The 20,543-nt window shown below is 40.9% G+C and overlaps 1 protein-coding gene across 13 annotated transcripts in view; it reads right to left on the reverse strand.

Moving 5' to 3' along the window:
* ZMYM2 (zinc finger MYM-type containing 2) overlaps positions 1-20,543 on the reverse strand; it is a 101,989-nt gene that overhangs the window by 13,586 nt on the left and 67,860 nt on the right. For all 13 annotated transcript variants that reach the window (XM_068144420.1, XM_068144372.1, XM_068144365.1 and 10 more), the window contains 6 exons: positions 12,207-12,379; positions 6,474-6,639; positions 5,578-5,612; positions 2,433-2,562; positions 2,150-2,265; positions 1,128-1,299 (listed from right to left, as the gene is read on the reverse strand). In XM_068144420.1, coding sequence (XP_068000521.1) covers positions 1,128-1,299; positions 2,150-2,265; positions 2,433-2,562; positions 5,578-5,612; positions 6,474-6,639; positions 12,207-12,379 — 792 coding nt within the window. The remainder of the gene's footprint in view (positions 1-1,127; positions 1,300-2,149; positions 2,266-2,432; positions 2,563-5,577; positions 5,613-6,473; positions 6,640-12,206; positions 12,380-20,543) is intronic.

The following is a 20,543-nucleotide window of genomic DNA, read 5'->3' on the forward strand; positions in this document are numbered from 1 at the left end:
GTTTGGAAAACTGTAAGTCTCCTGGGAGTGCAGCACCATGGCGCTCCTATATACCAGGCCTAAGTCCTAAGTTCATGTCGTTTATAAACAGCCTTTGAAACATCTGTTGGAAGAACTTGGAAAAAAAACAAAAAAAAACCCAAAAAACCCCAAAACAATTTAACCCAAGTCAAAGAAAACCCTTAAAAGTTAGCGTTTGGAAGAGAAGGCAAATTCTCCTAGGAGTATACAGAAGAGAGTTGAAAATTTCAGCAGGCAGAGCCCAGGAAGAGGGGCACTGTGCACTGTGAAAATATCTCATGCAGAATTCTTTGATGTTCAGCTCTAAGGCTGTGTCAGACAGTTCTTTGCTTTAAGGTGAGGGGGTGTGATAAGCCCTTTCCACATCAAACCCCCCCAGTGATTTATCAGCTGATGCTTTACTATAGTCAAATAAATAATAAATACAGTTCAGGACCAACCAAAAGCATCATTAAGTCATCTTGTTTTGTTGCCCAGTTACACTTGTGAAATACTTTTAACAGTCCCAGCTTCCCCACACCTAACATAAAATGAGCTGAGTAAGATGTTACTACAAGGAGATCAGATGCCTGTCATATTCCACTTTGTTCAGATATACCTCCTGTGTTCACACAGCTGTGGAGATCAGCTTCCCTAAACTTCCTACTTGACTTTTTCTGGAAGAAAGAATGGATTTGGATGTTTTTTTGTGTTGTGGGTTTTTTTGTTGTTTTGTTTGTTTTAATTCATTATTATTTATTTATTTTAATTTAATTATGCTGCAACAAAAACCTGTGCCTGCGGTCTTGAATGACTCTTGCCATCAGCCAAGAAGCTGGCACAAGCAAAGGAAATGCCTTTATTTTTAAAGACAAATGTCTGGTACAGCTTGCTGAAGTCACACAACAGACTTCAGAACATTTTCTGTATTTCAAATCTGCTGAAATGACCTTTGAAAAAGACTTCAATAATTAAGATTTCAAGTTAGGGTAAGAACTCAGTAACAGCATTGCCATACTCGAACAATCTTTCCTTAAAATAAAAATCCCAACCCTTTTCTTGATTCACAAACACCAACACATGCACCCTAGCACTCCAAGGAGTCAAAACCTCAGTAAGAAACTCACTCGTCACATCAGAAGTTTCATTTTTTCCATCATGGTCAGGTACCACTCCTGACAAGTTCAGTAGCTCACTTTCCAGAGAATTTGAGGGTACCTTCCCCCTCAGGTCTTCTACTGCTGCAAGGATTTTCTCACTGTTATCCAGAGTAGTGGGCAAGAAAACTGGAACTGGCACCTATGCAGACAGGGGGGAAGAGATCATCAGAAAAAAAACCCATGCTGCAACAAAACGGCAGCAGCAGTCAACACAGAAACAAACTATACACATCTTCTGAAAACCAGGGTTAATGTAGATCAGAAAAATATCACTTCACTGAGGGATAACAGAAAGTGCTAGGTAAAAAAACAAACAAACCAAAACAGTATAAATGATTGAGAACAAAAGGAAATCAAGAAAAGATACAGAAAAAAAAAACTCAGTGAAATACAGTGAGTCAAAGTAAAAACAGAAGGGATTTTGGAGCTTCAAATCTGTCTGACTATAATTTCAGTCTAACAGTTTGGACAAATCAGCACCCTGTTTCAGTGGCTTGCTTGTGAAACATGGAATTATAGAAATTTAGAGGTTTTTGCCCACCACTTGGATGAGATTTGGTGCATAACAAATTTAACTCATTTTCTTTTGCTGGCACAAGGTTCATTTTGTTCCTTTTCTTTTCTTCCTTCCTTCTGTTTATCCCACTCTGTCATCTCTCCCCAACACCACAACGTTTCAGTTTCACCCTCAGCAGAATAAATCTTACTGTTGAATGCTCATTCAGGAAACTCAAAATTGTAACTCAGAATTGTTCCCAAGAAGCTTGGCAGCACAAAATTTTTGCACTGAAAGTAGGCAGTAGATTTCCCGATTGTTATTTAGAAACTAAGTGCCACTGTCAAATTTCTAATGCTTTTCAATACATAGTGCCAGAGCATCCTGCAATCCTTTAGACTAACCAGACTAAGAGCAGTCAACAACACAAAGTGGTCCCACACATGCATATGAATGGATGCCCATTTAAAAATGAATCTGAAGTCTCACTTACAGGAACAGGAATCGTTGTAGGAACAGGAACAGTTTGACTATACATGTTCATAGGCACCGGGACATAGACAGGTACAGGAATAGGCACTGGGACATACTCTTTTTTCCAATCATCTTCTATTAAAAGAGAAAAATAAAAGGCAAATACTGCCAGGTACTTAAATGTATTTTATTCCTGCAGTTTATGAAAAAGAAGTAGAGTATCTGCAATATGTTTCAAGACAGTAACAGTTATAAAAGTTTACAAGGAAGAAAAGCCTAAGTTCCACTACAGTTCAAGTTACCTGTCTGACAAGATTTTGTCTGCATATGAGGTTTACAATATGTGGCTTTTGTCATTGTCAAAGGCTTGCAGAGGACTGCCTTGTTCTTCATTTCTCTGTTCGGTGTTGGAGAAGGCGGTGGTGCTGAGCCCTAGAGACAAGCAGATCAAAGAGATTGTGCTGTTGTACCACACTGATTTCAACACAAAGCTCTTGATTTACCATATCGGTTGACACTTTTCATATATGAAATGCTGAAGAGGAAGATCACCACAGCACAATGCAACTGCAGCAAGTATTATTCTTTAATTGCAAGTTATTCTGCATTTTGGGGCTAGCACTTTACCAAATTCTGTGAAAAGAATTCATCCTAAAGTAGTATAACAAACTTCTGGCTCAAGGTCTAACCTTCTTTAACTATGTTATCCAAAGATCACATTCTTTAAACCCAAGTTATTTCTAAGTAAAAATATTATCTCTGAACAATTTTCTAATACCTGACATACAAACTTCGAGCTCCCCCTGCTGGGTCTACAACAGTGACAACAAAAAATATTTTGGGGAACATCACTTAATGCTCAAAGTTAATCATTGCAGTCAGCAGGTAAGAACCCTCTTGTTCCAGCCATGGTTTCTGTCCCCGAGCACCTGCTTTAGAGTCCAATTGAAGAAACAGACTGTCACTTTTATTGGATCATATATAGTAAGATTAGCCTCATGCATCCTTTTAAATATGGAAAGTCAAGTCATAAGAACAGCAGGAGCCTGTAAGAGGCATACACCTTCTAAAATACAGAAAATCCCTAATCCAGCTGTATTACAAATAGCTTTTATATTACCTTCAAAAATTTATGGACTGAATTAACATCATTAGAATTTATCACAGAATCATTAAGGTTGAAAAAGACCTTTAAGACCAAGTCCAACTGTAACCCAACTACCATGACCACTACACTAAATCCTGAAGTGCCACATATACAGCCTCCTTGAACACCTCCAGGGAAGGCAACTGCACCACCTCCCTGGGCAGCCTGTTCAAATGGCTCACCGCTTTCTCAGTAAAGAAGTTTTTCCTAATGTCCAATCTAAACCTCCCTCTGTTACAACAGTTGCTTGCCTGATGTTTCTAGTTACCTAAGCAATCATATTTTCTATGTTTTTCATTAGTGTGCTTTATAGTCCCATCAAAATACTTGCACTTAAATCGAAGATTTACCTCACAGAAGCCTATACATATTAACAAGGAAAGTCAATTTTTTCCAGGGAAAAACTACTGCTGAGATTTTCCATGAGACAAGCAAAATAAAACTAAGTTTCACAGAAAACATACTAAGCTAACAACAAAAAATGGTAATAGTACTTTTGACAAATTGACAAAACCTCAAACTCAAAATGAAGGCTGTTGTTCCACTCATGACCCCCATGCTCCCAGACAGGATTCCTTCAAAAGGTTATGCATCCCTGCTCTGCCACCTGCAGCAAAGTCAGCTTGCTTGGACAGCAGCACTCTGCACTGGGTTAGGAACTGGCTGGAGGGCCAAGCCCAGAGAGTGGTGGTTAACGGTGCCATGTCCAGCTGGTGGCCAGTCACTAGTGGTGTCCCCCAGGGATCAGTGCTGGGCCCCATCCTCTTTAATATCTTTATTGATGATCTGGACAAGGGGATTGAGTCCATCATCAGTAAATTTGCAGAAGACACCAAGCTGGGGGCAGGAGCTGATCTGTCAGAGGGTAGGAGAGCTCTGCAGAGGGACCTTGACAGGCTGCACAGATGGGCAGAGTCCAACAGCATGGCACATCTAAGTGCCAGGTTCTACATATCGGCCACAACAACCCCATGCAGTGCTACAGGCTGGGGACAAGGTGGCTGGAGAGTGGCCAGGCAGAAAGAGACCTGGAGGGTACTGGTTGATAGTAGGCTGAACATGAGCCTGCAGTATGCCCAGGTGGCCAAGAAGGCCAATGGCATCCTGGCCTGCATCAGGAACAGTGTGGCCAGCAGGAGCAGGGAAGTCATTGTGTCCCTGTACTCATCACTGGTTAGGCCACACCTTGAGTCCTGTGTCCAGTTCTCAGTTTAGGAAAGGTGTTGACTTGCTGGAACATGTCCAGAGAAGGGCAACAAAGCTGATGAGGGGTTTGGAGCACAAGCCCTATGAGGAGAGGCTGAGGGAGCTGGGGTTGCTTAGCCTGGAGAAGAGGAGGCTCAGAGGAGACCTTATTGCTGTCTACAACTACCTGAAGGGAGATTGTAGACAGGTGGGGGTTGGGTCTCTTTTCCCAGGCAACCAGCACCAGAACAAGAGGACACAGTCTCAAGTTGCACCAGGGAAGGTTTAGGCTGGATGTTAGGAAGAAGTTCTTCACAGAAAGAGTGATTGGCCATTGGAATGTGCTGCCCAGGGAGGTGGTGGAGTTACCATCACTGGAGGTGTTCAGGAGGAGACTTGATAGGGTGCTTGGTGCCATGGTTTAGTTGATTAGATGGTGTCGGGTGATAGGATGGACTTGAAGTCATCTTTTCCAGCCTGGTCTGGTCTGGTCTATTCTATTCTATTCCTATTCTATCAATTATTCTACTCTTATGAATTATAACTACAGACCTAAGGCTTCATTTTCAGTTTTTTGAATGCTGAGATATAACCTTATTCTAACAGATCAGTGAAATTATCTTCCTTTTCTATACACAATAAATACACCTAAACAGTTCTTTACCATGAGGGTGACAGAACACTGGAATAAGTTGCCCAGGGAGACAGTCAAGGCCCTGTCCCTGGAGATACTCAAGGTCAGGCTCAACAATGCTGTGAGCAACCTGATCTAGCAGAGGATGTCCCTGCTCACTGCAGGGCAGTTGGACTAGATGACCTTCCAACCCAAACTATTCTATGATCCTTTAATAAATGTAAGAGTTTATGGATCAACTTAAACAGTATTTTCATGTGCTATAGATCCCAAATACGTGGCTGATGACTTGATTTCCCAGAAGACAGTGAAAATACGAACATTGAAAGACTTAATTTGAACTTCTGTTATGAAGACTAAAAAACTCAATCCATGAGTTTCATTGAAAGACACTGTATTTTGTTTTCTAATAGCATCCCTTTATGTCACCAGGATCTCACACTTGAAATTATGTTATAATATATTAAATATATGTACTTACTGTTATTTTTGTTCGAGGGGTCTGACAGCCCTGATCTAAAAAATGTAAGAGAATGGTTTTAGACACTTTTTCCCCCTTTTTAGAAACAAAGCAAATTTCAGACAGCTTTGAGTGAGTATAACATAAAACTAAGAGCACTGATTAGGACTTTGTCACAGGTGAGAACTGTACCCAAGGCTTCTCATTCAGGCACCTCACCACTCTGGCAAATGCTAGATCAATGCTCCATCCAGACATGAATATAGCCTCTTTCAGAAAACCAAGTACCAAAGTGTCCAAATATGAAAATGGCCCTACAGAGAAATTGTGTTGCTATCATTAAAAAGCTGATTTATTTGGATTTTGCCTGACTTGCTATTTAAATGATGTAAATATGCATTCAGCTTTCATCAACAGATCTACACGTTACCTACTGACAAGAGAAAAAATAAAATCATGTATTCCTCTTTCATTCCATTCTCAGTTTCCATTTAATGTACTTCTTTCTAATTCCATTTACTTTTTCATTCCTAGTGCATTTATCTGTTCTGGGACCAGAACACACTGTGAAGAGTTTCCACAGAACAAGTAATGACAAAGTGGGGGAGGGGGGCACAAAGGAAATAAACACTTTCTGTCCCCATGAAGATGCAATAGTGAAGCTACTCTTAACCTGAAAAGATCTGCTTTTAAAACAGGGATTACACAACTGTTTGATTACCTGACAATGTTTCAGCTCTTGAAAAAAGCTTTGAAATAAAGAGCTAAGATAAAAAATAGCAAGGAGATCAGTGATGCCTCTGACGATACAAGAGAGTAATCTCTAACACAGTTTATTAAAACAAACACATAATTCATGCAGTTTTAAACTTTCCATTTAAAAGAAAGAATCCTGGTTGCCATAAAGCAGCACATACCATAGTGTAAGTTCTCAGGTCCTTTCTGGGTTGCCAGATTTGGCTCATTTTGTTGACAGTAGAAACGGAGCAAACAGTGCTGATCACAGAAGTGTTTCATTTCGCCACGCCACTGCACTTTCTCTTTGAGAGTTCCTTGAGACTTACAACAGTCACATCGTGCAGCCTTAATGCAAAGGAAGAAAAAATAAAACTCTTTCTATGTTCTTTCTAATTCTAATTCTTTCTATATATATATAAGTACTGAAGAATTATTGTAACCAGTAGTTTAGTCTTGCTTGGCTAGGCTGTGATAGTTATGCCACCTTCTAACCTGTGCATACAGGCACATCTCTCAACTATTTTCAATTGTTTGCTGGGGGTTAACACACAGAATAAATCCATTTTGTTTCACTAACTCCTTAAAAAATGCTCACTTCCTGTCAGAAAAACAAAATATTTAAAAAAGCAATTTTATGCCTCCATTTTAATTAATTCCATTTAAGCATTCTATGAAACAACAGCATAAAGGGACTGAGTCTCTTTAATGACTATTTGAACTAAGGATAAGTAGAGTTGTTTTTCACCACCCAAAGTTTGGTGGCTTTAAGTGGCAAACAGAATCTCTAGGCATCAGAGCCCTCTAATGTAAATAACTAGTATATTTTCATTTAGCAGTTTGACAACAGTCTATATTCCAATCAGATTCAAAGTTTCTCTGTAATTTATAAACAACAGACCTCAAACTAAGGAAGTTTCCACGAAGTGTAGTTAGCATCCAGCTTGAAACTCAAAACTTCTGTATCCCTAGCTAAACATTTGAGTAATATATCTTTCCCTAGCCTACATGTTAATTTCATGAGGCATCACTAAGACATAGTTTTTCTCCAATATATCATATAGAATAACTTCTAAGATAGTTGATGTAATTATCTGAATAGAAGGAGCCTAGGTTTCAGATCTTCAACTGAGCAAACAATTGCTTGCACTGCTGCTCCCCCTGACACAGCTTGCAAAGTCCATCATAAAAGCGGTTCTTAAAAACAAACAAATGCTCAGGAATCCAAAATAAGCCAACCTAATAATCTAGCAAGGAGGAGGAAAGGGAAATTATGGTAATACAGAATGTAAAACATGAATACATAAAATCATACACAACGCTGTAGTTAAGCAAAAGGCTTCAACAGCTAACAAAAAAGGTTCCAACTGCAGTTCTTCCGTGGAAAGTATGAACAGGGCAATTAGTTTAAATTTAATTAAATGTTCCTTCTCTGCACTTGAACAGTCCAGCATCATCCCCTGGCAATGTAGGAAGTTCAGCTCTCAGTTCTAAGAAGATCTATGGAAAGACTCAATTCTGACAGTGTAACCACTTTCAAATGGGGAGCAAATAAAGCTGTGGCTTCAGGATCAACTCACACCAGGTGCCAGGTGCCCTTGGAAAGGCAGGTGGTACTTTTCCCCCTCCTCTGTGAAGGTGTTAGCAGCAGTGCTGATGTACCTGCAGTGCAAATAAGGTCAAGGACCTTGACAGCACTGCATTATCCCCATCTCCCCTCAACTGTCCTTACATTTGTCACTTTGACTTTTCTGCTGATGCAAATCCACAGTTCACTTCGAAGCAGAGATGTTCTCAGTGGGACACAAGAGCAAGTTGTATTCTTGGAAAGGAGTGGGGAAGATGAAGTGTGGAGTGTTGCCACAACAGCCTAGATTCATCAGTTCAGGGAAACTGTGAATTCACACCTTACATGAAAACACACTTTCCAAAGCATCAAAGGGGTGAAACACCAGTAGAAAAAGGATCATGTATAATTCACTAGCTTTAAATCTCAAGCCCACCTAACACTGTTTTTTAAGAATGAGAGCTGACCCATGTACAGAAAGGCCCACCTATTCTGGTCTGCTGCACACTGCTTGAGTATTGAAGCACCACTTTTGGCTCCATTTTCTCTCTCCTTAGAAGTTAGAAAAAGGTGACAAACCTCATCAAATGCAGCAACTACTGCTTTCCTGCAACCGTTGCTTCCCTCTCCTGGTTCTGCTCTTTCATTTAGGCCTTTGAAGAAGTGTATTATTGTCTCTCCTGAGCTGCTACTAAGGTATTTAGGGGATATTTTTTTGTTTGTTTGCTTGTTTGATTCCACATGGAAATTACAATTCCTTAGCAAGCCAAGAGTTCCTTCATACAGGGATGATTCACTTCTAATCTCTATACTTGCTCCACTGTAATTCTATTATTTCCATAATCATGCTTACAGCCAATACTACACACCTTTCCATGCACTGGGATTTCCTACTAGCTGCTAGCTCTCCATATTTTCCTGACCATGAAAATTAACTGAAAATGTGAAGTCAGGATTTCTTTCTGTTTGCTCCTTCCTTCAGTTTTCTGTGTGTTTTCATTTGGGACAGTGACACTCTATCTTACTTGACTCTCAAAACCACCTGCCTCCATATTTGCTCTATCCCTGTGTTTCCATTTGCTCTGTATTCCCTGGGCTCCAATTGCACCTAACTCCTTCGCCACTCATAATTGCTTTTTCATCCAATTCTCTCCCCAGGACCAACCTCAACATCTTCAAGTAGGCATGGTAATTAGTAGAAATTTCTAATGTTTGCCCACACTTGCTTTAAAACCCAAAGTTTTCACATTTTTGGCTTTTATTTATATTTTTAATCCTCTACTGACCTGTTTCTAAACGTTCTACAATGGTCTGGACTGGTATTAATTTAACTTAAGCTCAGCTGTCTATTCTGTGTTCAATCTGCAATAAATAGGAAGCAAAAGAGAAACTTGAAATTGAGATGCCCAACTAAATTCAGTGGCTAAATTCAGGTGAGAAATTCCACAAGGTTGTCTCACTGCCTTTACCATTTAGATTAACGCTAGCTCTATCGGTTCGAATTGTACCACTGTGGACAGTCACTGCTATCTAAACTTACCAGACAATTATTTTTCTATGCCTCAGAATGCAGCTCCCCACCTCCTGCTTGGCCTTTGCTGAAAACACATGACCTCCACTGAATATGCAGTCAGCACTACATGTGCTCAGGCCATCAATATTCCAGCTGAGGCCTTGAACGACCTATATGTACACTTCAGCTGGAGTATTTTCAGTAATGTTCCACAATGTCTATTTAGAAAAGCAGATTTCTCTATTGTTCTCAGAACTTTTTTCGAGGTACTTTCAATGCTCTAGTATAAGTAACATCACATGACTGAAAACTGTCATCAACCATCAGGCTACTTAAGTGTACTGAAATTTCCCAGGCATTTTCCACTTTAATATCCAAACTCCTGCACGCTACTGAAGTTTACAGGAAGAGCACTAACAACTTAGGGAGCTAACCTCCAGACACCAAAAATGTTACCATTTTACTTCTTGTCTTAGAAATGTATGGACACCATACAGTAGTAGAAATTTCCTGAGAACGTGGTTCTAACTCATAACTGTCACCCAACAGATGATTAGAACTGAACTATTCTTTCACATTTCAAACCTTCATATTCGGTTTGAAAAACACTTCTAGATGAGTCTGACGTGATTGTAATACAGTCTGTTGTGCTACCACCTTCTGGCTTTTTGAGAACAGAATTTTGGCATTCAGGGAAGTTCTCCCATAACAATTCTTTTTAAAAGTAAAGATATTTCCAGATAATACTAAATGAGAAGGGTGTGTCCATAAAAAAAGTAGACAAAGAAGATGGAGACAAACACTTGTTTAATGAACACAATGCTGGTGTGAAAACATTTCTAGGTTATTGCTACTTATTTCTCTTCATGCATACATTCACTGAAATTTCAAGGTAACACTGAACATTGTAAAAATGAGACAAAGCTCATACATAGTAACTGTACTTAAAAAGCTAACAGACAAAACACAAAAGAAGTGCAAGTTTGGGGAGGGGTCTGTATCTATTGCGCCTTCCTATATTTTGATCTTTATTTATGGCTAGGTAAGAACATCAGCTAACAATGTACTACCAAATTCATGGTATTTGGAGTGACTTTCATAAAAAAGGGAAAAGTTGTCAGTAAGGATGTGAACTGAACAAAAGAGACAGCTTCAGCAAAACACAATTTTCCCAATACCTATTACACGTCTTCCTCGTGTAATAAATGCCTAACTTTTACAACCAGACTTTAGGCACAGGCTTTAAAAAGTACTTTTTTTGAGGAAAAAAAAAGATAAATGATTCAGCATCATGTAACACTAATTCCACTAACAAGTGTTAAGACTCAAAAAGGTAAAAAAATCTAACACTTCAGTATCATCAGAAGTATCAAAAGTCACTAGTTATCAGTAAGTCTGTTCAGATTAAATTGCCTTCTCACAGCACTGTGTCTAACTCTCCTGCACCACTGTACCAACAGTGTTTCTTATGCAGACTTAATGTGCAATTCAGTTAGTGTCTTATCCCACAGAGCAGAAGGATAACCTGAAGTCAGGAGTTTTCAAATCATTCTCAATCCTGAATTGGTATAAGCTTCCATAGAACTGTATGTACATGAAACTGGTTTGTTATGCACACACCCAGGCTATACTCTTTGCTGAATCACCAAGAGATTGCTAAAGCACACCAAAACTTTATTAAGTTCTCTATCAGAAGGCACTTTTTCTGCAGGGATAAAATTTACCCCACACCCCAAGATTTTAAGGCATATAGACTAAATATTATTGTATGAAGTTAACATTTCACTAAGTGTAAGGATTTTGCAGGCAAGTTTCATCACTCTATTTTCACGTGAGACAGAAGAAACATATTCTGGTCTTCAGTAGTTTACTTTCAGGAATGTCTAACCAGACCCTACATACATTATTCAAAACAAAGACTACCATGTTAGTGGCTGTAACATTTCTGCAACCAGCTATTGAAGACATATCTGGTATTTTGGAGATTCACTTCTTTTATGGTAGGTAGATCATCTTGAGTTACAGAATTGTACCTAGCCCTTTTTTTGTGTGCAATTGCATCCACAAGTGCAGCTCAATGTAGCTTTCCAAGATGTTCACAACAGAAGTCAAATTTTTATCCATGGCACTAACCACAAGTTAAACCCAGTTCAATTTCACCTCTCTCTCTTTCAAAAAATATGGAAACCCAAAACCTCTTAACGTGAAATATATGCTGATTGTGCTTCACAAGGTAGTTAAGCTTCCAGAGATTTAGAAACAGATGCCATCTGTTTGATTTAAACTTATTAGAAATCCATTTGGTCTTGCTTTTCCCTTTGGCATCCTTTCCGCTAGGAAACACTGAACAATCAACGCCTCTGTAGTTCAAACTGTGAAAGAAGGGAAAAGGCACAAAAGGAGGCAAAACAGGAACACACACACGCACAAAAAAGAAATCTCTGCTAACCTAGTTTAACATCAGTCAACTCAAGGTACCATCTAAGCTGCTATTAACAGTGTTTTCAACATTCTGAATACATTTTGACATGAAAAATATTGTACTGACTGAGGACAAAAAAAAAAGGAGTTGCAAAGTTAAGAAATACACACAGTAGTTTCTTTTTCTGTAACTCAAGACTTCCTTGCCATATGAATTAATAAAAATCAGATAGTAAAATGCTGCCTTAGGATTTAAGGAAACTCAAATGATGGAATTACTGGGTTTGCTTATTGTGTAGCAAATGCTCTGCTGGAGTAAGCCACGTTTGCTGCATAGTCCTTGAGACATCCTCACATGTGCATTTGTGGGTTTTTAAACTGTGGAGCTCTCGTCAAAAATTCTGAGTTACTTGCCTTGTAGTACCAGTCCTGAAATTTTTTACAGCACTCTTCACTGCAGAAATCTCTCACTACACCATCAAGTTCCTTAGTTGCTCCCTTTTTGCACAGCTGTGAGCAGTAATTACAAGTAACACATCTCAGTCCTAACCGTCTTGCAAAGTCTTGTTTATATAGCAGCTTGCAGCCTGGAAACAGATTTTAAACATTAGGAACAAAGTAATTTTTACAGAGATCACAGTTAAAGAGTTAAATACTGAAAATTCAATTCATACAACAGCAGCTAACAACTGGAGCTTCAGACAAATTCAGTTTGCATAACAGACTGTATTTCAAGACATTTTTACCTGAGTACTTTTCCTGCACAACTCTATGGTATCATGTGATGTCTGCATCTTTTTCAAAACACTATGCTTGACTCTGTTCTTATCAAATCCCTGAATGAACAGTCAGAAAAAATACATAATTTTCTTTTCATACAGACCCATGCAAAAGCATTGATTTGGAATTACATTGCTCAGTGACACATCCTCAGAATGCTAGATACCCAGACAATGATGTGCAGAAATTCTAAGCTAGACAACACAAACCCAGTATCTACCCTCAGTGATCAACAAGGATTACTACTTTTATTCACATTAATACAATACTAAGAAAACTCATGGTTTTTAAGAACACTAATAGGTACAGGATGACCTAATAACTGAGGAGTTTCTTTAAAAATGTAACCACAAAGTAAGCAGTGATCAATACTGAGAATAATTATGGGATAGTAAGAGTTTACACACATAAGAGTTTGCACACAATGAATTTACTTTTTCTTTTCACATCAGGTGAGTTGGTTGGGTTGCTGTTCCTTTTTCCTTTGCTTTGAAGTCACAATACAAAGGTTGCCACAATAAGAGCTACATATTTCAGTAACCTGATCCTCCCTCAAGCAAATTAGAAGACATTCTAACATACTGCATGCATTCTACAGTATTCATCCTAGAATGCATTTAATATGTTAGAATGTCTTTTCTAATTTGCTACTCTCACACAGGCCATTTTAAGTACATAAAGTGTTCAAACTACCTTAAATCTAGGGTCAATCAAGATGATGCCTAAATCATGCATGACAGGTTGGACTTGATGATCTTTGAGGTCTTTTCCAACCTTATGATTCTATGTATTATGTATCTATGTATCTCTGTAATTGTGGTTAACTTTCAGAGAAGAGAACAGCATGAGAGGATGAAGTAACTGTCTATGTGAAACACAGGAGGGATGAGATAACATCTATATGGACCTTTAATTCAAGGCACTGCACCTGTTTTTATGATCTCCCAAGTATCACAGTACCACCAAGATCAGAATGTACATCTGTCAAGTGCCCGTACTGCTAGGGCATACAGTCTAACACTTGGAGGTTTCTGTACTTCTAGGAAGTTATGAAGTTCAATATGTATCATATTTCCTCTGACACACAGAATATTATAATGTATTCAGTAATGTCAATTAAATTACTTCTGTTCTTCTCTATTAGTGTAGAATTTCTTATGTGTGAAATTGAGATACTATTTTAAACTAACTAACAGCACAAGAATGCAAGAGGAAGCTGCAGCAGACACCACCATCCAAAACCAAAAGCATATTGAGGAATTTTAGCTTACAATGCTAAAAGCTTTTCTAACAAATTAAATTTTCTATCATCAAAAAAGAGAATTATAAAGTACAAATAAGACACCATAGGTAATAACTGTGTCAAGCTTTTTGTTTTTCTAGTTATGTATCTGATTCATTAACAACAATGCATAGAAAATTACTAGTAAAAAACCAGGCAGCGCAGATGCAAAAGCCAAATCAAACCATCATCCTTACAGTGCAACTAATTTGGATGCTATATACACTGCTCTGAAAGAAATAGTCCTGAAAATAGCAGTTTGAGCAAACTATTAATTAAAAGCACTCATGAAAGCACTAAAAATTTCTTGCCAGAATCTCTCATTATTGTATAGGGCACAGAAAGAGTGGTTGGCCATTGGAATGGGCTGCCCAGGGAGGTGGTGGAGTCACCATCACTGGAGGTGTTTAGGAAGAGACTGAAGGGGGTGCTTGGTGCCATGGTTTAGTTGATTAGATAATGCTGAATGATAGCTTGGACTTGATGATCTCAGAGGTCTTTTCCAACCTGATTAATTCTACTCTATTAGATTCTTTAAATTGCTTTGCAACTCCAAAGACAGAAAGCTCAGCAGCACAATGTATCCTCCTCCTCAGTCACATCTCAGTGGAGCCATTTAATGCTGCATCAACATTTTGAGACTAGAGATTAGCAGAAGTACTCTACTACCAATCAGGTAAGCTATATGCACCTGGCTAAATAGCCTACATAAAGCTATAAGGCAAGGAATTTTTCGTTCTATGGTTAACATCTCCTACATTGCTGTGACTCATGGAAAATAATGAACAGTGAACATTAACTAAGAGGAATCAAAAAGTCTAAAATTCCAGCTAGTAAGATTAAATGCCAAAACACTGCATTTTTTTATAGATAACTGACTGTAAGGATTCTTGCTGAAGGAGATCTCTGCAGAAGATAAACATCCACCTTTATAAAACTCTGCACGTTGACAAAAGACTTTCACAATCCTGAAGACTTCTCATATTGAAGTACAGGACTTTCTGCAACATACTGCACAAAGTTCCTCAGATTTGGCTGATAGGGGCTTTTTTATGTCTTTGTAATTGGTAAATTAATCCACCTGACCAGCAAATACTTGGTTGCTTCAAGATCTTGTCACTTTGGCCAAAAGGAAAACAAAATGTCTTTTTCCATGCTGGCTTTGTAGATGTCATCAAGAAGTGGGCTTTGACTGACAGGATGCTGAAGATAAGTAACACAAAAAGCAATGGTTGTCTGATCTTTATGATATCAACACTAAAATGCTGAGGGCTTGGCCAGCCTAACTCACCTGGGTACCTGAGGTTCTTGAAGTATGAGCACTAGCTAAGACAAACAGCTGACAGCACCAACATTTTGCACAAAAAGACATGTATAAAAGCTTAAGTTCTTCAGCATTTCTGCTGAAGTTTGTGTGACCAGACAGAAGTATTTTGTGCTTTCAAGTTACTCTAAGAGAAAAAAAAAGCTCCTAATTTCAAAGAAAAATGTAAGTGCAAATCATTTGGTTGAAGCTCCACAGATAATTCATTATGCCTTCTAGCAAAGTTCTAACAGAATATCACTCCCATATCAACTGTCTCAGAGACCACTAAGAAGCACTGTCAGATGAATTATCTCCAATTCAGTCTAAACTGGGCAAAAAAGTAGCAGCTGAGTTTCTGTTAGATCAGTGTAGTGTATCTTAAATTATGCTATTAGAATTCTGGCTTCAAGGCAAAACCAAACACAAAGCCTATCCCTTCCCATAGCCCTGAACTTTGGTTCCCCACAAACTGTAGAGAGAGAATGCAGATCTGAACACATGCAACAGAGGCTTACTGACAGGCAGCCACGCAAGCAGTTCCTCTAAAGCTTTACTTTGGTCATATTTCAGGTCGAGATGCTTCCATACTGTGGCAGACCGAAAAATTGCCAGGTCCAGCCCTGCAGAACTACCTAGGGTAGGAAACATGCCTCACTCATAGTATCATAGTATCATTCAGGGTTGGAAGGGACCACAAAGATCATCTAGTTCCAACCCCCCTGCCATGGGCAGGGACACCCCACACTAGATCAGGCTGGCCACAGCCTCAGCCAGCCTGGGCTTAAACACCTCCAGGGATGGGGCCTCAACCACCTCCCTGGACAACCCATTCCAGGGCTTCACCACTCTCATGGTGAAGAACCTCCTCCTCCCATCCAGCCTCAATCTCCCCACCTCCAGCTTCATTCCATTCCCCCTAGTCCTATCACTACCTGAGATCCTGAGAAGTCCTTCCCCAGCCTTCCTGTAGGCCCCCTTCAGATACTGGAAGGCCACAATTAGGTCACCTGGGAGCCTTCTCTTCTCCAGACTGAACAGCCCCAACTCCTTCAGTCTGTCCTCATAAGAGAGGTGCTCCAGCACTCGACTGAAGATGACTCAGTGCAAGCAAACTACTAAACAGCTGATGCTATTCTACCAGCAGCACCTACCTGAATTGTGAGAAATTCAGCACATTCACATAATGAGCTGCTGTGAAAAAGGAATGCTGAACTGGAAATACTTCCCGAGTCCTCAACACCACCCTCTTCTGACTACAGAGAATAGCATCTTTTAGAGGAAGTAACTGTTCTATCCTTAAAGCAACAAAGTTTGTATTTGCTAGGAGGTACCTCTGAAATGCTGTACTCACTAGCCTTGTCCTCCTTCAAGCTACAGACAGACACAGTTGCTGTTTTTTCATAGAACGATAGAATTGTCAGGGTTGGAAGGGATCTCAAGGATCATCTAGTTCCAACCTCCCTGCCATGGGCAGGGACACCTCACACTGCATCAGGTTGCTCACAGCCATATCCTGCCTAGCCTTAAAAACCTTCTGGGAAGGGGCTTCCACCACCTCCCTGGGCAACCTGTTCCAGTGTCCCACCACCCTCATGGTGAAGACTTTCTGCCAAATATCCAATCTGAATCTACCCATGGAATTTTTGTTCCATTCCCCCTAGTCCTATCATTACCTGACACCCTATAAAGTCTCTCCCCAGCTTTCTTGTAGGCCCCCTTAACATACTGGAAGGCCACATTAAGGTCTCATTCGAGTCTCTGCTTCTCCAGACTAAATAGCCCCAACTCCCTCAGACTGTCCTCACAGGAAAGGTGATCCAGTTCTCTAATCATCCTCTTGGCCCTTCTGTGGACACCTTCCAGCACCTCCAGATCTTTCCTGTAATAGGAGCTCCAGAACTAGACACAGTACTCCAGCTGTGGTCTCACCAGAGTGGAGTAGAGGGGAAGAATCACCTCCCTCAACCTGCTGCCTGTGCTTCTCTTGATGCAGCCCAGGATGTGATTGGCTTTCCGGGCTGCAAGTGCACACTGATGGCTCATGCTGAGCTTCTCATCCTCCAGCACCCCCAAGTCCATTTCTTCAGGGCTGCTCTCAAGCCAGTCACTATCCATCCTATATCGGTGCTTGGGATTGCCCCGACCTAGATGCAAGACCTTGCATTTGGTCCTGTTGAACCTCATGGGGTTGTCATGGGCCCACCTCTCCAGCCTGTCAAGGTCCCTCTGGATGCCATCCCTTCCTTCTGGCATGTCTGCTGCACCACACAGCTTGATGTTGTCAGCAAACTTGCTGAGGGAGCACCCAATGCCACTGTCCATGTCACTAACAAGGATGTTAAACAAGACTGGTCTCATCTTGTAATAACTTCAACTGTTACCTTTTAACAGCTTAATCTGGAGACGAACAGACCTATTATCACAACCCTGTAGTATCAAATAGCCTATGGCATCTTAAGGTAGGTCTTGAAGATTTCTGGAGCTATGTTGTATGCACATCTTTCTATTGTCTCCCTTTGTATATATTTAAATGCAAAACTCACCTCTTCCCTATCCACATTCTATAATCCACTGTGTCTGGCTTCACAATGAACATCACTATCCTTAGGAACACAGACGTACTGCATCCAATTTTGGGTCCTGCTTGGATTAGCACTAAGAGTCCATCTTCTTTGTGTAACAGAAGCTGTGTGTCCCACTTTCTTGTTTTCCTTTTATGATCTTCTTATTAACTTTTATACATCCTCAGTTTATCCTGCTACTGTCTGGTATTAATGACTAACTCCTCCATTTACCCTACCTCTTATTCCTATCTCAGCTTTTGCTTGTTCTTACATCTTTTAAAGTCAATTATTTTTTCATGTTACTAAGAAATATCTTTATAATCTTTCTTCTTGTTGTGCTCATAACCTCAGCACTTTACATTGCCATCACCCCTTAAATGCAACAGTCAATGTTGTCTTCACTGAAAGAATCATCTCAAACCTCTTCGAAGATACAACAGTGGAAATAACCCTGAAGAACATCAATCTAACAAGGACCACTGTAGCTGATCAATGCTTTGATTTTCATAGAATTGTAGAATGGTCTGGGTTGGAAGGGACTTCCCAAAGGTCTAGCCCAATCCCCTCTGCAGTCAGCAGGGACATCCTCAATTAGATCAAGTTGCCCAGAGCCCTGTCGAGCTTCATTTTGAGTATCTCCAGGGATGGGTTCCCAACCAGCTCCCTGGGCAACCTGTTCCAGTGTTCCACTACCCTCATAGCAAAGAACATGTTCCTAGCATCCAATCTGAATCTGCTCCTCTACTTTGAAGCCATTGCCCCTTGTCCTATCACTACAGGCCTTTGTAAAGTCTCTCTCCATCCTTGTAGGCCCCCTTCAGGTATTGGAAGGCTTTTATCAGGTCTCCCCAGCGCCTCCTCTTTTCTGGGCTGAACAACCCCAGCTCCCTCAGCTTGTCTCTCTAGCAGAGGTACTCCAAATCCCCTGTCCCACTGTAACCCTCACCTACAGCACTCAAAAATCATATTGCTTCAGTAACTCAAAATCTCTCTGCGGCTGACTTCCACTTGGCAAAGGAGTATCTTCCCTCAAAACCAACATGACTCTTGCAATTGTGAAAGGGTGTTTTTATGGATCATACATTTTCCAGCATTTAAGACATTTTCTGCTTTACAGTTGCTCCCTTTTGCCAGGTTATTCCAACTCAACACCAAATAAACCTTCAAAAGAAGCTGAAATACCATGTTAGAATTGATCTCAGAGGGATACTACCAAAGGAATTGGTCAGAAGTAAAACCAAACTATGTAACGCAGCTGGCAATGTACCAGAGCAAGCACAAGTTACTTTAGCACGGTAGACCACTGTCTGAGCTGCAGAGAGGGAGATAAGAGCTCGGTGAAGCACAAAACTGACAGCTTTTAACAGAACATTTTTTCCTTAATGCAAGACATTTAACTGTCATATGAAATTTTACATTTACCAAATTATGTTTTCATTGCTCTAACCACATTCTGTTCTACTTACTAATCTTTGATAGCTTTGAGAGGTCCTATTGCAAAGCAGCACACAATCAGAAGTTGCAGTTAAGGCATAGTTTTTTCATAAAATGGTTGCTTTACTAAACCCAGAAACTCCAGGCCAGTCAGCCTGACCTCAGTGCCAGGGAAAGTGATGGAGCAGATTATCCTGGCGGCAGTAACTGCACACCTGAAGGATGGCCAAGGGCTCAGGTCCAGCCAACATGGATTTAGAAGGGGCAGATCCTGCCTCTCCAACCTGATCTCCTTCTATGATCAGGTGACCTGTCTGGTGGATGTGGGGAGGCCTGTGGATGTTGTCTACTTGGACTTCAGCAAGGCTTTTGACACTGTCTCCCACAGCAAACTGCTGTCTAAGCTGTCAGCTCGTGGCTTAGACCACTACACTCTGTGCTGGGTTAGGAACTGGCTGGAGGCTGAGCCCAGAGAGTGGTGGTGAATGGTGCCACATCCAGCTGGCAGCCAGTCACCAGTGGCGTCCCCCAGGGATCAGTGCTGGGCCCCATCCTCATTAATATCTTCATTGATGATCTGGATGTGGGGATTGAGACAGTCATCAGCAAATTTGCAGATGACACCAAGTTGGGAATAGATGTTGATCTGTTAGAGGGTAGAAGGGCTCTGCAGAGGGACCTCGATTGACTGGACAGATGGGCAGAGTCCAATGGGATGGCATTCAACAAGTCCAAGTGCCAAGTGCTGCACTTTGGCTACGGCAATCCCATGCAGAGCTACAGGCTGGGGTCAGAGTGGCTGGAGAGCTGCCAAATGGAGAAGGACCTGGGGATGCTGATTGACAGCTGCCTAAACATGAGCCAGCAGTATGCCCAGGTGGCCAAAAGGCCAATGGCATCCTGGCCTGCATTAGGAATAGTGTGGCCAGCAGGAGCAGGGAAGTCATTGTGCCCCTGGACTCTGCATTGGTTAGGCCACACCTTGAGTGTCCAGTTCTGGGCCCCCCAGTTTAAGAAGGACATTGAGACACTTGAACATGTCCAGAGAAGGGCAACAAGGCTGGGGAGAGGCCTTGAGCACAAGGCCTCTGAGGAGAGGCTGAGGGAGCTGGGATTGTTTAGCCTGGAGAAGAGGAGGCTCAGGGGAGACCTCATTGCTCTCTACAACTACCTGAAAGGTGGTTGTAGCCAGGAAGGGGTTAGTCTCCTCTTTAGCAACCAGCACCAGAACAAGAGGACACAGTCTCAAGCTGCGCCAGGGGAAGTTTAGGCTCAAGGTGAGGAGAAAGTTCTTCACCGAGCGAGTCATTCGTCATTGGAATGTGCTGCCCAGGAAGGTGGTGGAGTCACCACCCCTAGAGGTGTTCAAGTGGGGATTGGATGTG

The sequence above is a fragment of the Melanerpes formicivorus genome, unplaced genomic scaffold (genome assembly GCF_026170545.1).
Source record: "Melanerpes formicivorus ecotype bairdi unplaced genomic scaffold, bMelFor1.0.p_v2 SCAF_1, whole genome shotgun sequence".
Taxonomy (NCBI): Eukaryota; Metazoa; Chordata; class Aves; order Piciformes; family Picidae; genus Melanerpes; species Melanerpes formicivorus.